The sequence below is a fragment of the Mesocricetus auratus genome, unplaced genomic scaffold (assembly GCF_017639785.1).
Source record: "Mesocricetus auratus isolate SY011 unplaced genomic scaffold, BCM_Maur_2.0 Super-Scaffold_100013, whole genome shotgun sequence".
Classification (NCBI taxonomy): Eukaryota; Metazoa; Chordata; class Mammalia; order Rodentia; family Cricetidae; genus Mesocricetus; species Mesocricetus auratus.
Genome location: NW_024429196.1, coordinates 65774287 through 65791599, shown reverse-complemented (window position 1 = coordinate 65791599; position 17313 = coordinate 65774287). Strand labels below are relative to the sequence as shown.

Genomic DNA, 17313 nt, shown 5'->3' with positions numbered 1-17313 from the left:
ACTCATGTCCTTACTGGGGTGTCCCTCCTGGAACTTTGCTTCCTATCCTTACATGTATTAGATGCTGTTCCCTTGGTCCCTCTCATGCCTCACCCTCTCAGGCCACTGCTTCCTTCTGCCCTGATGTCCTTGAGCATAAGGACTGTCTTCTATACTGTGTCCTTGTGAACAGTAAATAGTTATGATGCTGTTTGACTTTTAAAACTATTTGACCTCTAAAACCTTTCTGTTGTCAGAGAGAACATGCAGTTTTTTCTCTATAGCTGTGAAGTTAGTTCATTGGCTTTCTTTCAGCTGACCAATTGTAGTGTGACAGTGACTCAGTTTGGGACCACACCCCTGTTTCTCTGACTTTAGGCAGGACATGGAATTAGTTTTTCAAGACTCTGACCTTAAATAGTTTTCAAAGGAATATTGATATTTTTGTTTTTATTGTGTGCATATATTATATATGTATGTGTGTATATACCATATATACACACACACAATACTATATATATATATATACTATATATAATGTACACACATACCAGTGTTTTCCCCTGCATATGGGTGTCTGTGCCATGTGCACCCAGCACTGAAGGACACCAGAAGGTGGTAGATCCCCTAGGACTAGAGCTATATATGATTGTCAGCTGCCATGCAGTGCTGGGAATTGAATCTGGGTTCTTTGGAATAGCAACCAGTACTCTTACTCTCTGAACCATCTCTTTAGCCTGTGGTCTTCAATATTTTGTATGAATGATTTGACTAAATGCTCTTCATGTTCCAGTAAAGTATAGAGTTTTGTGATCTGCAGACAGAGTAGTGAAAGACTAGTCAACTAGCAAGAACTGAGTGTTCCTCCCACCCCCAACCATATTCTTCATGCAGAGATTTATGTCTGTGATGTGCCAGAGGGCAAAGAGATCTTAAAATGATTTGGGGTTATAAGTACTAAATTACAGTGGCATGATATCTGCTGTTTATATTTGTTGTCTTGTCGTTATGTAAAAACTGGTTCATTTGCTGGGCCCATGCATTTAGTACCAGTGCTCAGGAGGCAGAGGCAGGCAGATCTCTGTGAGGTTTTTGGCCAGCCTGGTCTACAGAGCGAGTTCCTGGACAGCCAGAAAGACACAGTGGGACCCTGTCTCAAACAAACAAAAAAAATGGTTCATTTCAGATTAATTCGCCATTCTAGTAGTAAGTATTTAAGGTATTTTGAACATGTATGTCTTAGGAAATGTTTGAAATATACTTGTTATTAAAGTGTGCTTTAATGTTGGTCAATGCATTTAATTTTGCCTAAATAAAGCTTTATAAGAAATACCAAGAAAACAGAAAGCAATCTCAGTAGCTTAAACTTTTTTTTAAAGATACTGTTCATTTTATTTTGAATCATGTCTGTGTGTATGTGTGTTGGGTGTGTGTACATACCCATGAAGGAGGACAGAAGAGGAAGTTGGATCCTTTGGACTTGGAGTCACAGGCAGTGGCAAGCCCACTAATGTGTATGCTGGATCCTCTGCAAGAGTTGCATGTGCTCTCAACTACCAAGCCATCTCTCCAACGGCAATTTAAAAATTTTGTCTTTTTGGCCAGTGATTTGGATTTGACAGTTGTTTCTTTTTATGTTGTGTATTTTCAGCTCATTTAGAGACAAGTTTTGAAGAGGTAGAAAACCACCTGCTGCATCTGGAGGATTTGTGTGGGCAGTGTGAGTTAGAAAGACACAAACACGCACAGTCCCAACACCTGGAGAATTACAAGAAAAGTAAGAGGTGAGTTAGAAACTTAGGCCATGACAATGTAATCTCGAAGGGTTCCATATTGGTTTGCATGCTATGCTATTCCTTTAAAAAATTATTGCATTTATTTAGTGAGAGAGAGAGAGAGAGAGGGAGAGAGAGAGAGAGAGAGAGGAGAGAGAGAGATGTAGAGGTCCCAGGACAACTTGTGAGAGTTGATTCTCTATCTTTCTATCACCTGGGTCCTAGGGCATCAAGCTTAGGTTATCAGGCAGATGCTTTTCCCCATTGAGCCATCTTCCTTCCCCATGCTATTCCTATTATGTTCGGAGTGGTAAAGATAAAGGGTTCAGTCTGCAGAGTTCATTAATAAGCCTTCCAATATTTGCCTGTTTAGATTTTAAATCACAATATGTTGCCACTTAGTGTTGAGTTGCCAGAAGCTAAGGGCAGGATAAACCATGAACGCTCTACTCTGAAGGAAGAAGTGGGCAGAGGGCAAAGTTGCCCACAGATTTGGTTCTGGCCTGCTGTGCTGCAGTGGCAGATGACTAAGTAGCTCGCTCTTTCTTCTCTTATCCCTGTGACAGTACAATCAGAGTGGAGGGAACGTGAGCCCAGGCTTTGGGAAAGGGCTTGATAGGTTCGAGTCTTAACTGTTGTCACATACTAGGTACCGGACTGCAAATTAATCTCTTAACCTCAATGACACTGGTTTCTAGTGGAGATGCTAATCCATCAATCTTCACATCTCTGACTGGATGGCTGGGTGGTGGAGACACACGCCTTTAGTCCCAGCACTTGGGAGGCAGAGGCAGGTGGATCTCAGTGAGTTTGAGGCCAGGCTGCTCTACAGAATAAGTTCCAGTACAGCCAGGACTATTACACAGAGAAACCCTGTCTCACAAAGAAAGAAAGGAAAGAAGGAAGGAGAGAAAGAGAAAGAGAGAAAGGAGGATGGAAGGAAGGAAGGAGGGAAGAAAGACAGACATCTGTCATGGAGAAATGGTGGGTTATCACATTGCTATTAAAGTTTCCTTGAGTGTTGAGAGTGGCTGAAGCTCCCCATTAATCTGCATGTCTGTATGGATGTGTCTCAAGTGTTGATCAGCCTTAAGAGTTTAGTATTGAGATTCCTGGACTGTCCCAAGTTCACCACAGTGGTGTTGCCAGTCAGCTTCCCTGGTGCTGATGTGCATATCTGAGGGACTGCAGATCAGGATGTTCAAGCTCTCTGTGAAAAAGAGCTTGGGGAGACGTATGTCTTACTGTTCAATACTACATGCATGTAATTCCTTGTGGAGGTGGTTTTTATAAACTTCATTTGGCCTTTGAAGGTCATCAGTGTGTGTGACAGCATTGAGAATGTACAAGGTACAAGACTGAGAAGCAGATAGGCTAGTATCTGATTTAAGAACTGATAGTAGGTAAAAACTCTGTTGGGAAGAAGTTAGTCCTTCACTAGGACTCTTCTTGGATATCCTGTTGGTGTCCTGTGTTGTGGAGACTCTACAGCTTTGGATCTGCAGGTCAGGTCCTTTCATGTGCTCCAGCAGGTCAAGGATGGGATTGATGTTGGGGTGGGCCAACTCATAGCCCTGGTTCTAGGCCTGGGTGATTGCTGGGTTGGTCAGTCTGCCAACTTTCCTCCATCCTCACCACCAGAATGAGCTCTCCAGCACCACCTGGGTTAACTCACCCTATGCAGTAAAAAACCAGGGGTGGGGCCAGTTCTCCTGCTCTAATGCCTCAGGGCCAGCTCACTCATACCTACACCAGCAGGGTCAGCTCTACTGGGTTGACAAGGTGAGGTACAGGGGCCACTCTCCTGAGTGCTGCAGCTGGTTGGGGGGTGGGGAGCAGAACTCTCATGACCTCAGGGCCAGTTATCCCACCTGCCACAGGCTGCAAGGGGATGGGGCTTCTCTCCCTCACACATGCATGGCAGATGAGGGCTGGTGCTAGATCTCTCAGGCAGAATGGTTCACCTGCTGCCCCCCCTACCCGCTCCACAACAGGGTCAGCTCCACTGTACTGCCCAGACAAGGCGCATGACATGTTGGAGAGGGGCAGAGTCCACTGTTGCCTGCCACCAGTGATGAGTGGGGGAGGACCTCTTTCCCTCTTCCTTTCCACCTCAAGGCAGATGGGGGAGGGGGAGCCAGTTTTCCCACTCAGGCCTTCAGGAGTGGTTCATCCACACCCCCATCAAGGGTCAGCATTGTAGAGCTGACCAGTGGTCATTGTGGTTTTTTTTCCCACCAATAGAAACCCTAATGAAGACACGTATAAGGTGTGCAACTATAAATTGATCGGTATTCCATGTTTTCATTATCACCACTGTTTTTAGCCGCTTGGATACAAGAATTATATGAGTATTGTGACTTTTTTCCATTAGTAAAATTTGACTGTTGAAAAAAAAAGATGAAACCCTTTCAGTCTTGAACAAGTTAAATGATTAGATAGAAAAGGAAGCCTGCCACCTGGAGCTATGAAGTGTGACTCATCATGCTCTTTACCAGTGACCTAGATAACTTTTATTTAATGCATAATGATTTATGCCATGAAATGAAAATGGAAAAGTCTAATGTACTGAGCAATTCTTAATGTCTTTCATGGTGTTGAAATGGCAGAGTATGTCTCTTTTTAGAGGTAGAACTTAGTCAAAACCTCCAACCCCTTCCTAGCTTGTGAATGCCTGTGTCCTTCCGCACCAGCCTTTTACTTTAGACTTTGATCTCATGTAAAGTTTGGCTTAGTCTAGAATCTTCTTGATTAGTATTTTAAACACTTCTAAAAATAACATTGTTAATGAATTTAGATATGATATATTTTTGTTTGTTGTTTTGTTTTTCGAGACAGGTTTTCTCTGTATTGTTTTGGAGGCTGTCCTTGAACTCGCTTGTTAGACCAGGCTGGTCTCGAACTCACAGAGATCCTCCTTCTACCAACACCCGGCGATATGATAGATTTTAGTAATGCTGATTATTCTATAACGTAAAAAGAAAAAAAAAGGATGGTGTGCCAGGTTGTGGCAGTGCTTACCTTTAATCCCATAGTTTGTGAGGCAAAAGCAGGCTGATCTCATGAGTTTGAGAACAGCCTGATCTACAGAGCAAATTCCAGGACAGCCAAGGCTACACAGAGAAACCCTGTCTCAGAAGGAAAGAAAGAGAGAACAGAGTCACAAAGAAAGGAAAAGAAAAGAGATGGTGTCTGCTCATTGAAGACACCAGCTTATAATCACAGCCTGAAATCTACAGGCAAACATTTCATAGGCTCTGATAGGCTAAATTTAAAAACTTTGTGTTTCTCAAGAAAAGAATTATATTGGTGTGGAATGCCATGACAGTTTGTAAGCCTAAGAATTTGGGTGAGATTTTTTTATTATTATTATTTTGGTTTTTCGAGACAGGGTTTCTCTGTGGCTTTGGAGGATGTCCTGGAACTAGCTCTTGTAGACCAGGCTGGCCTCGAACTCACAGAGATCCACCTGCCTCTGCCTCCCAAGTGCTGGGATTAAAGGCGTGCACCACCAACGCCCGGTGGGTGAGATGTTTAAAGGGTAAAAAATTTAAATTAAGACGTCGGTTAAATTTTTAAAGACTTCCTCTGGAAAAAAAATATATGTAGATGTAAATATTTGTTAATACTTAAGACACCTGTATACAATATTGAAAAATGTCAAAGCATTTTATACCAGTCTAGCACAGCACTTGATTTATTATTTAAATTGAAGTCATATTTTTTTATTCTGAAGTGATAACTACTGATTTAATTTAGATTTATAACAGAAGTGCAGTTGTGTCAGATTCCATGGTACATAGTGGAACTCAGGAAGCAAAGGCAAGGAAATTGGAAGATCAAGGCCAATTGGGGTACAGGAATCTCTGTCTCAAAAAGATAAAATACAATTTGAGTTACTGGAAATGTCTTCAGATACCTAATCTTGATTTTCTTCTCTTTTTCTACCTGCTTGACCTTTTGCAAATCATCAGTATTCTTAAAAGAGACAGTTTTGTTTTATTTCAAAACAGCCAAGTAAGAGCAAACCTGCTTAACTTACAAAAATCTCTGGAAATTCTGAAGTCTAGTTACCTTGCATCTTTAAATGTGAGCAGAAGAAATCCTGTGCAACTTTAGTGTTTTATCTCAGCCTTCTTGAAACTTGCAGATGAACATCTCTTTGAAAAGAAACTGTTATTTATATAACCATTTAATAATGTGTTACATTGTAAATAATCTTGCTACAACAAAGATAGAACTGAACAAGTTTACTCAGACAGATCTAGACTGTATTTATGGAAAACACCCTAAAGTTTTAAGGAAGTTAAATGTTAGAGCTCAGATGAGCAAGAAGGTAAGAGGAAACTACAGAAGGCATAGATAACATCAGTGTTCTAGACATGCAAGATACAGTGGTGATTGATCACAACAGCCTAACGTGGGTGAGACTGTGCCTATAAGGAGAACAGACGTGAAGCATGCTCCTGTAGACCTCAGAACTCTGGAAAGGCTACTGGAGCACCAGTACCCTGAAAGGAGCAGTGAGTTTGACCCTTGCTCGAGTCTGCAGGCCCCAACAAGTACCTAACAGAGTGAGTGGGGAGAGGTCCATTGTTGATGGATTTTTGTGGGCTTCACTATGCACTACATCTGGCACACAGATGGTAAAGCACTGCAACTAAGTAAGTATTTTGGGGCTAGCAAAGATGGTGGCTGCAAAGATGGTTGACACAAAGCTGTGACTCTTTGAATTCACATCCACTTATGCCAGTGCTTGCCAGGCAGCCCAGCGGTGAGGGTTTTCATTAAACAGTGCTTTGTGGGGTTGAGGACGGGGACTGTGGCCTGCCCATTCTCATCTGTGACTGTTCAGAGGTGCTGCTGAAGCTCTTGGTTCCTGTGCATTTGCACAGGAGGAGCGTGTGCCTCAGAGCATCATGAGGCTGACGAGGTAACCAGAGCCCTGGTGAATGTGCTAAGTGGTAAAGGCTGAAGTCTCCATTGAGGACTGTGAGCAAGAGCACCAGAAGAGTCTGGGCTCTGCTGAACTGAATACAGTGTGGGGAATGTGCTCTTCTCTTCCTTTTAAAGCGTATGCAGAAAAAAAAAAGGAGGAAGAAAGAAAAATGATTTCTTCTTAGAATATGATTACTTAGCAATATATTTATCAGAGATGAGGAAATAAAATCATTTCCAAGCATAGAAGAGCTCCAGTTAGCTCACATGTATGCTTTGTCAAGAAACTACTGGAGGATATAATCCATACACAGAGTGCCAACCATGCAGGAGCATGCAACATCTAATTCAGGAGGGAGGCAAAGAGGAAGGTGTCTAGGGTGATGGTGACCAGAACCCTGGAGGACATTACCAAGTGAATCTAACAGACACCAAGAGCCATGTTTCCAAGAGGAAATGGAATGAGCAGGAGGATAAGCCTGACGGTTGAGCAGAGTTTTATAAGCTGTGGCTGAGAAGTTGATGATAAATCAGTTGAAGTAGATTTGTTGGTTGGTTTTGTTTCTCCCAAGAAAATAAAAACAAGGCAAATATTAACTCAAGGGAAAACAGACAGTGCTTAAGACAACATGGCTCATTTATAAACAACATTCACAATATATGACCCTTACATGCAGGATCATGATACCGCTTTTGGGGGAGCTAGACATAAGAAAACTTGTTTGTATCAAAGTGTAGGAGGGGATCTCAAAATGACTTTTCATGTTGTACAATAGAAAATTGGTAATGTTTAAAATAGGAAAAAAGAACTTCACTTTTGGCACATGATTTATAAATAAGCCAGTGCTAGAAATAACAGAATTGAATGTGGTTGCTTGTGAAAAGCTGGACAGAAAGGTGGAGTGAGTTGCAGATGGGGACCAATTTGTATTATAAATAAATCCTCACAAGTGCTGTTTGACTTAAGAAATGTACATGTACTATAAATCCACAAATCAAATTTACAAGTTTCTTACTACCTACAACATACCCAGAAGTGTTTTACATGAGTAGTTACTGATCAAACATTCCATGATCAAATACATTGCGGGAACACTTACTTGCCTTACATGTCAGAGTATTAAAGGCTTCGAGAATTCCTGGAGGAAAAGCATTTGTTAGACTCGGTATTTCACAACTTTCTCCCTTATAAAACCAATTTGCATATAATACATATTAAAATAGACACCTTAGTATTCTGTATAACACTGCAAAATCTAAAATATTGAAAGCAAGAATGAGCTTGGGGCTGGAGCAGAGGGCTCAGTGGGCAGTAATGTACTTGTCTTCCAAGCATGTTGACCTGAGTTCAATTCTCTCAACCCACATAAGAAGCCAGGCTGGGTAGCACATACTTGAAGCATTGAAAAAACAGAATGGGGAAGCAGCCATGCCTGCTTGATGAACTCCAGGCCAGTGAAAGACCCTGCTTCCAGAGAGAGAGAGAGAGAGAGAAACTGAATGGTGCCTGAAGAACAAGATCTGAAGTTATGTGTTACGGAATATTACTTAAAAATGTGTTACATTCATTTATACAGTGGAATATTGTTTAATGATACAAAGATGTGTTGCATTCTTTTATGTTGCATTTGTTTAACTATGTGAAGCTGTGTTACTGTGCCTGTCTAAAACACCTGATGGTCTAATAAAGAGCTGAATGGCCAGTAGTGAGACAGGAGAAAGGATAGGCGGAGCTGGCAGGCAGAGAGAATAAATAGGAAGAAAAGAGAGAAGGGAAAGAGTAAGAGAAAGAGAAGATGATGCCAGGGGCCAGTCACCCAGCTACACAACCAGCAACAGAGTAAGAAAGAAGGGGGGAGGAAGGGAGGAAGGAAGGAAGGAAAGAAAGAAGGCAGATAGGCATATAGGAAAGAGAAAGATAAAAGCCCAGAGGCAAAATGTAGGTGGAATAATTTAAGTTAAAAAAAAAAAGCTGACTAGAAACAAGACAAGCTAAGGCTGAGCATTCATAAGTAAGAATAAGCCTCTGAGTGATTTATTTGGGTGCTGGGCACCCCAAAAGAGTTAAGAGTTAAAGAAAACGAACACAGTTATCATCTGTGCATGCCAGTAAATCAGCACATGTATACACACTATGGCATGGAAGCTTAACTTTCTGATTTTCAAATTAAGAGTTCTTAACAAATAAACCTACCCCTTTAACAAAATGTTTACATAAACAAGTGATTTTCCTTTCCTTGCTCTAAAAAGAGATTATGTACAAGATGTTGGATGTGTGACATATATATGGGTATGGTGTGCTATACACAAAAAAGTATTTATATACCTGCAGAGATATCCTGCCACTTAACACTGTGACAGAATGATGTTGTGTACAGAATCCATGCTTGAAATGCACACATTTGAGTTACCAAAATCAAAACAAAACAAGTCTCAGGTTTTGTAAGTTTATGATTGTTTTGTTGTTCCAAATTCATGATTGTCTCTTGCTCCAGGTTAGCCTGGCTTATATATTTCCTGACTCTAGTCCAGACAACTGAATAGGGTAGGGAGTGGGGAGAAGAGAGGTGGTTTCTGGGTTTCTCATACTGTGCTTTGTTTCAGTGCATCTCTTCAGTGACTCATGCATACCTTTTTTTTTTTTTTTTTTTTTTTTTGGTTTTACAAGACAGGGTTTCTCTGTATTGTTTTGGAGGCTGTCGGTCCAGCCTGGCCTCGAACTCACAGAGATCCGCCTGCCTCTGCCTCCCGAGTGCTGGGATTAAAGGCGTGCACCACCAACGCCCGCCTTTTTTTTTTCATGTATACCTTCTTTAGTGATTCATTCCCACTGTAACCTCAGGTGGGCAGGGTAGCAACCACTGGAGCTGAATGATAGACCGAGTTACATAAAATCATTTAGCTACTTCGGGCCATCATCAAAACCAGGATTTTAACTTCTACTTCTCTGCAAACTTGTCCTTTTGTATTGGCTTTTGAGTTAGAACAGATTGAATCAGTCCCAGATATTGGTATCAGAGCCTATGTAGCTGAGAAAAGATGTGTGATATTTTGTCATGTTTGGACCTTCTCAACACAGAGAATGGGGTTCTGTTCTTTTTTATTTTTTATTTTGGTTTTTCTAGACAGGATTTCTCTGTATTGTTTTGGAGGCTGTCCTGGAACTCGCTCTGTAGACCAGGCTGGCCTCTACCTCACAGAGATCCACCTGCCTCTGCCTCCTGAGTGCTGGGATTAAAAGTGCGCGCCACCAACGCCCGGCGGGTTTCTGTTCTTGACAAAGCGGGAGTGTGAACTGTGCCCAGTATTAACTGTGGCTTAGAATGGCTATGATTCTCATGGTGGTAGAGGGAAGTATATAGGAAACTATTTGTTATCCTCAGAGCTCACCTACCTTGATTAAAAACTTTGAATGAATGATTTTAACCAATGTGTTTACGGGGTGCTTAAGAATAATTTTCTTGGGGCTGGAGAGATAGTTGAGTGGCTAAGAGCACTGGTTACTTAATAGATGGGTTGGGCTCAATTTCTCAGCACCCACTTGGTAGTTCACAGCTATCTATAACTCTGTTTCCAAGGAATCTGACACTGTCCTCTGACCTCTGTGAGCACCAAACAAGAACATGATGCATAAACATATGTGTAAGCAAAACACTTAATCCACATTTATAAATAAGTCTTTAAAATAGGATATCCTTATTTAGTTATCTGGGGTAATAGAGGGAAATACCAACTGTGATTGAACAACATTGCATGTATCAAAATTGTACTGTTACTGATATCTTTTTGTGTCTATGTTTGTGACTATTTGTAGAAGTGCACACTTATTCTGTGCATTTGGAGAACAGTGTTCAACATCGGATGTTGTTCCTTAGTTGCCATCTACTTTAGCTTTTATTTATTTACGTTTGGGGACAGGATCTCTCCTTGACCTGAAGCTTACTCATTGGGCTAGGCTCACTGGCCAGCAAGCCCCAGTGATTCTGCTGTCTCCTTACCTTTTTGCATGGGTTCTGGGGCTCAAACTCTGATCCTCATGCTTATATGGAACTAAACTATCTGTCTAGTCCTGCTAAAAGTTTTTATGAACATAAACCTAGACTACCTTGACAAATAGTCCTCACTGTGGTCTGGATAGAATATGGTTTTGTGTAGACTAGAAATCATATTCTCAGGTGTGCGGTGCCTGAGAATGTAATTATTTAGCCCTACAAGTCTTCTAACTCATGGCTGTCCTGCAAGTGTTTTTTTTTTTTTTTTTACCAGTTGTATATAGATTTCTCATAAAGAAATGAGTGACTATTTACCATATGAGCCAAATTTGTCCAACAGTTACAATGTTTAGTCATGGAATGTGGAGAGCACAGGCAAATGCATATAAAGCGATAGTCTCAAGCAATAGATTAAGCTTTAGGTAATGGAATAGTGATATAGCAGTAAGAAAGGGGTGGATAGACTTCTTCAGGTGTCAGGGAAGACCTAACAAGATACATAGATAGAGCTAAGTCCTGAACTTGAAGGTTGCAGTAACAGGATCTAGGATTATACAAGACTAGGCAGAAGGAACAATATGAACAGAGACCCTGTATCCTAATACTAGGTAGGCTTGTGAGAATGAAAAAGAACAGCTGAAGTCAGTGGTGGTCATATATGCCTTTAATCCCAGTCCTCAGGAGGCAGGGGCAGACAGATCTCTGTGAGTTCAAGGCCAGCCTGGTCTACAAAGCGAGTTCCAGGATAACCAGAGCTATTATACAGAGAAACCCTATCTGGCAAAAGACAAAAAGCAAACACAGGCATCTTGTGCATGCATGAGCTTGTGTATGTGCTCTTGCACACGGGCACACACACGCACGCACACACACACACACACACACACACACACACACACACACACACACTGTTCAGCAGCATGTGGTGTTTCTGTGCATTTGCATCTACCTTGCTGCTCCAGCATTAGTGACAGAAAATGACTGTAAAGGGAACAAACGAACTGAGTGTCCCTCCCTTTTGCTCCTGACTAGTTCCTCACCATCTCAAGCATGGCAGTAAATGCCTCAGATTTTCTGTGGCTGAGAAATGAATCTCTTTTCTGCTTACCTCTACTCCTTCTAGTCTTTAGTTCTGGTTTGAGAAAATGCGACTGTCACTATTTCAAAAGACTTGAATCTATTTCTGGTACTGACTTCCACAGAGGGACATTTCTTCCTAATTGAGCATCATTTTCTTTCTCTTGGAGTTTCGCATGTTTTGTGTATGACAGTTCTTGCACTTACTGATTAAAAACTACGTTCTCATAAAATAACACATTGTTTAGGAAGAGAAAATAGAAATGATAAGTAGCTCTCAAAAATTATTTCAGTGTGATGTGGGAATTTGGGGGTGATCCATGCTTTTATGTGGATTAATGGAGTTTGGAAAATATCCTTAAAGATAAATACTGAAGTAGTTAAAGGAAAGGTAAAATAGTATTTTACCTGCTATACTACCAATAACCCTCTTGAAAAAGGACCAATGGGTGAACAAGGTGCGTGGCATATGATAGTTAAAATATTCCTTAATGGAGAGTGTATAAATACTGTGTCAGAATACATATAGGGTATACTTAAATGTTTTAAATAAATATTTTCTTAACTTTTTAGGTAACTAAATCTAATTCTCAATTACCTGGCCTTCTGAAGTTGGTCGTTTTGAATTCTCCAGCACTGTTAAACTGCATTTTTTTCTGTTGTAGGTCTTAGTTTCCTTCTAAATGCTCCATCGTTGATGGATTCCTGTTTCTGTGCCCTTCCTAGGAGCTTTTTCATAACCTTGCTCATCTACCACACACATGGTAATCTTGGTCTTCAGTATGGGCATCTTTGTAACTTTTAGAAACTTGTACTTTGAATTCCAAGAAACATCTCAAGATCGCCAAGCCCCAAGTTCTCTTCCACTACAGGGTTTTTTTTTTTTTTTTCTTTTTTTTTTTTGAGACAGGGTTTTTCTGTATTGCTTTGGAGGTTCTCATGGAACTCTCTCTGTAGACCAAGCTGGCCTCAAACTCACAGAGATTCGCCTGCCTCTTCCTCCCAAGTGCTGGGATTAAAGGCATGAGCCACCAACGCCTGGCTTGAGTGTGATATTTTATGTTAGCTTATGGATTGTCTTAGGAGCAGGCAGGTTGGTATTTACAGAGTATGTAACCCCTACACCCACTCCCCAACCCCCACCCCGTGAGGTCATTGTATTGGTGGAGGCATTTATTCACTGGCTCCATCCTGTATTTTTGCATTTTTTAGTCTGATTTAGTTGATTTTTATACATATACTTCTTATAACATTTTACAGATGTGTATTAATACTTTCTTTTGCTTTTAATTTTGTACTCAGTTTTGCCTCCTGTAGGGGAAAAGAAAACGATTAAATGGCCCTTTACCCTTGGGAAATACTAGCTTTTGAGTTCCATGTTATTTTTAGTTTCAGTGTTCAGTATGCTAAATTTCAAAAGGTATTTTTTTGAATTTATTAAGGTTTATAATATAACATTATCCAAAAGAAAGAATTTTAATCTGCTTACTTAATCATCTGAAAATAATATGACTACCCAGTTAGCTCAGTGGCTAGAACATGAAAATACTGTCACTGAGCTATCTCCCAGTTCAGCAAGTCACTCTCTATGTGATAATATATGACCAACCCTTATGAAGAATGAAGTATCTATAGCTACCACAAAGGCTCTGAATCAGTGGATAGTCTTTGTTCCTTGGCATTCACTGTCCTTGAAAGTCATACTTGCTGAACATCTGTGGAATCTGAGCCTGTCCTCATCTGCCATGTCTTTTCTTTCTTTCTGTAGTTATCCCTATCTTCACTAAAGATTGTACGTAATGTAACTGAACTTGGGGGTTAGGGTTAGATAGGAACTCAAGTCAGGTCCAGCCACTTGTCCTCAGTAAGTCAATTAAAAGTAGAAATTTTTATTTAGTGTAGCTACGTTGGGAAGAGTGACATGGAGATCCAGCACCCTTCCCTGCAGTCTACCTTCAGTTCTGGAGGGAGACCAAAGTTTAACTAGTGCTAGGATATGCACATCCAAGCAGTCCAGTTAAGGTGTGGTTCATCACTGTCTGGACTTAGGTCTTACCCTGTGAGATGGTCTGACAAGTTGTTAGAACTTGTGAAATATTTTTAAGGAGAGACAAATTTCTCTCTCTAGCTGGTGCATTTTCCTAATCTCAGCTTGAGACTTACAGAGAAATCACTTTCTTTGGGGTTCATTATATGTCTGGTTCTTTTGTATATACAAGTAATGATGGGATGTAGCTAAGGGGCTACAACACTTCACAACGAGGTGGAGGGCTAAGGATGTAAATGAAGACAAAGACTGCGGCTCATTCTTTTTTTTATTTTTATTTTTTGGTTTTTTGAGACAGGGAGAATGGCGTTTATTTTAACAAGGGTGGAACCTTATATACCAAAGGCAGGCATGGTGGGAAAACACCAAGGTCAGAAGCCTATGTTCCCAGGGCCCTCCTGCAAAGGGTGTACCAAATACAGGAATTAGTATTTAGACAATAGGGATGGACAGAAAACAGGAACTTGCACCCAGGCCTTACTGGGAGGAGGGAATGAGAAGTGTTCTGCTAAAAGCTCCTAGTCACAAGCAGATCAACAGACCCCCATGGGGGAAGGGTGCAACAATGGGAGTCAGTAAGGGGTCTACACTGAGTAATTAATTACCTTATGAGAGGTTGGCCAAGTTGCCTCATTATTAATTCTGGAAGAACTGAAACAGGAAACCAGGGGACTCAAGGCAGCCCAGTACCTGAGTGCAATTTGAACAACAGGTTTGTTTTTTTATTATTACAGCTACCTTTCATAATAGAGTAATGAGTTATAGAGTTCAGCAGAGAAGCCTGATTCATAGGCAGCATGTTCAGGGTTACATAAAACATGATGTCTTCAGAAAAATGTCTGAAGAATGGGAACACCATTACTCTAACTGTCCTTTAGAAGTTGAGGGAGGCTGCAGGCATTCCTGCATTTCTTCTTACACTTGTCTTCATTCCAGATTCCCTTCTTGAGAAATGTTGTCAGATGTTCCTATATCCATTTCACAAATTCATCATATCCTCACATGACCTTAATTCAAACCCCAATATAATCTTACCTACTAATTCTTTATCATCACAAAACCTTGTAGGCCCTTGGGCTTTATAGGTATTGTCCCAATTTGGGAAGGGGATAAGTAGGATCTATTTTAATGGTCTCTGTATTTATTCTTCTTCCAATGGCAATATTGCATGTGGCCCACAAGAGTACTTCAGATAAGTCGGGAGTACTGTGAGGTCTACCCACTTCTGAGTCCAAGACAAAATGCAAAGTACATAGAAGATCTGGCTTAAGTGCTTCAGGAGTTTCAAATCAATCTTCATTAGAAGCAAGGTGCATTTAACACTTTAGTTGGGCAGTGAGTTGTCCCTGTCCAGTGAATTTACTCTGGTAGTGGGGCACAATAAAAAGAAATGTTTGTAGAAGAGCCTAGAGTCACTTGAGCAGTGTCTTAGTTACTATATTGCTATGAAGTCATTCTATGACCAAGGCAACTCTTACAAAAGAAAGCATTTAATTGGGGGCTGGCTTACAGTTCGATTTAGTCGATTATCATCATATTGGCGAACATGGTGGCATGCAGTCAGGTGCTGAGGCAGCAGTTGAGGGCTACATCCTGATCTGTAGGCAGGAAGAGAGAAACAACTGGGCCTAGCATGCACTGTGAAAACCTCAAAGCCCACTCCCCGTGACATACTTCCTCCTAAAAGGCCACATTCCTTGTAATCCTTTCAAATATTTCTACCCCCTAGTGACCAAGTAAGTGTTCAAGTATATGAGCCTATGGGGACCATTCTTATTTAGACCTCCATAGGTAGGTCAGGCTGCTGTTTGGGGTAGTGCTTATTAGAGAAGTGTCCTGCTGCCTGGACCAGGCCTGTAGCCTTCCTTCTCATCTTTTGTTTCTCTCCTTTCTTTCCTCTCATTTGTTTTCTTTTCTTTTAAAGGTCTTACACCATTGCCCAGACTAGTCTTAAATTCACAGCTGGCCTCCTGCTTCAGACTCCTCTTGGTACAGGGCTTGTGGCTGTTTGCTCAGCTAACTTTTGACTTGGTTTTGGATGAGCCTGCTGATCTTGGAAGAAGCCCATGTACAAAAGTGTAGCTAATGGCCAGGCTAGTCATACTGTCACCTTTCTCACTTTTGTGAGATCCAGAATGCTCCTAGAAAAGGGTTTCACAGTAAAATTTAAAAGCAGTGGTCATTTAGCTTTCTTTTGCCTAAAGGTCTGAATAACAGAGCAGTCAGTATTGGTAGACACACTTAGGAATGCTGTTAAAAAGTCTTCTGTAATATTCTGGGCTTCTCCCTTCTGTGGAGTTCTAACATTTTATTGCTAGGTCACTGACATTCTCAGGAGCAAACTGCGTCAATCTAAAAACATCTTTATGCTTTTTCAAGACTCATCAGTAAGTGTTTTGGTAGAAGTGAGGTATTTTGATATCATAGATCCTAATTAAGACCGATGGCTGATGATGAAGAAGATATTGATGATTTTAAGATTGGTCCATTCTCTGTGGCTTAGGCTAGACTCAAACTCTTGATCCTCCTCACCTAGCCTGAATGTAAGGACTATAGGTTCCCGCCACTACATCCAGCTAAACCTGGGATTTTTTTTAGAGAATTTTTCAGTCTTCCTGAGATATATGAGAATCCTGTTCGTGCATGTCTGCCTGCCTGCCTGCCTGCCTTGTTGGGAATTGAACCCAGAGCCTTGTACATGTTAGATGTTCTACCACTGAGCCACATCTTTTATTCTATTTATTTGTGTATTTGCTTGTGTGTGTGTGTGTGTGTGTGTGTGTGTGTATCTCAGTGTGTGTGTGTATGCACACAGGTGTATACACATGCCACAGCAGAGGTATGGAAGTCAAAGGAAAACTTGTGTGAGTCAGTTCTCTCCTTCCATCATGTGTGTTCCAGAGGTCAAGTCATCAGACTCGGCAACAGGCCGTTTTGCCAGCCCAGTGTAGGAAATTCTTTTAAGATTACTTTAGGGTTTCATTTTGTCTAGGGAATGTAAGTCACTTGGACCCATTTCCTGATTTTTCAGATTGCTTTCCCTTGTAAGAAAACTTTATCTCCCCTGCTTTCCCAGGGAAGAAAGACAAATCAGTTACTGAATTGTGAATATTCGGACAATATAATATGGAAGGAATCTAGTTATTGGGAGTGACATACCATTTTATCATCCTGTGTATGAGAGACATCTTGAATTTTAGCCTTTTTTTTTTTAAGATTTATTCATTACATATACAGTGTTCTGCCTACATACCAGAAGAGGGCACCAGATTTCATTGTAGATGGTTGTGAGCTACCATGTGGTTGCTGGGAATTGAACTTAGGACTTCTGGAAGAGCAGTCAGTACTCATAACCTATGAGCCATCTCTCCAGCCTGAATTTTAGCTTTTAATGGTGAATGTTTAAAAAAAAAAACTATTTTAGGATATTGAATGCCCGGTAAAATGACCCTATTCTAGCACTAGAGGTGTTTGTAGGTCAGCTGCAGAAGCTGCAGAGGGTTTT

General features: G+C 41.0%; 1 protein-coding gene across 2 annotated transcripts in view; it reads left to right on the top strand.

Annotated features, from left to right (window-relative positions):
- Positions 1–17313, top strand: part of Dtnbp1 (dystrobrevin binding protein 1) — an 85596-nt gene that overhangs the window by 25790 nt on the left and 42493 nt on the right. For both annotated transcript variants that reach the window (XM_005066340.3, XM_013110612.2), the window contains exon 6: positions 1631–1763. In XM_005066340.3, coding sequence (XP_005066397.1) covers positions 1631–1763 — 133 coding nt within the window. The remainder of the gene's footprint in view (positions 1–1630; positions 1764–17313) is intronic.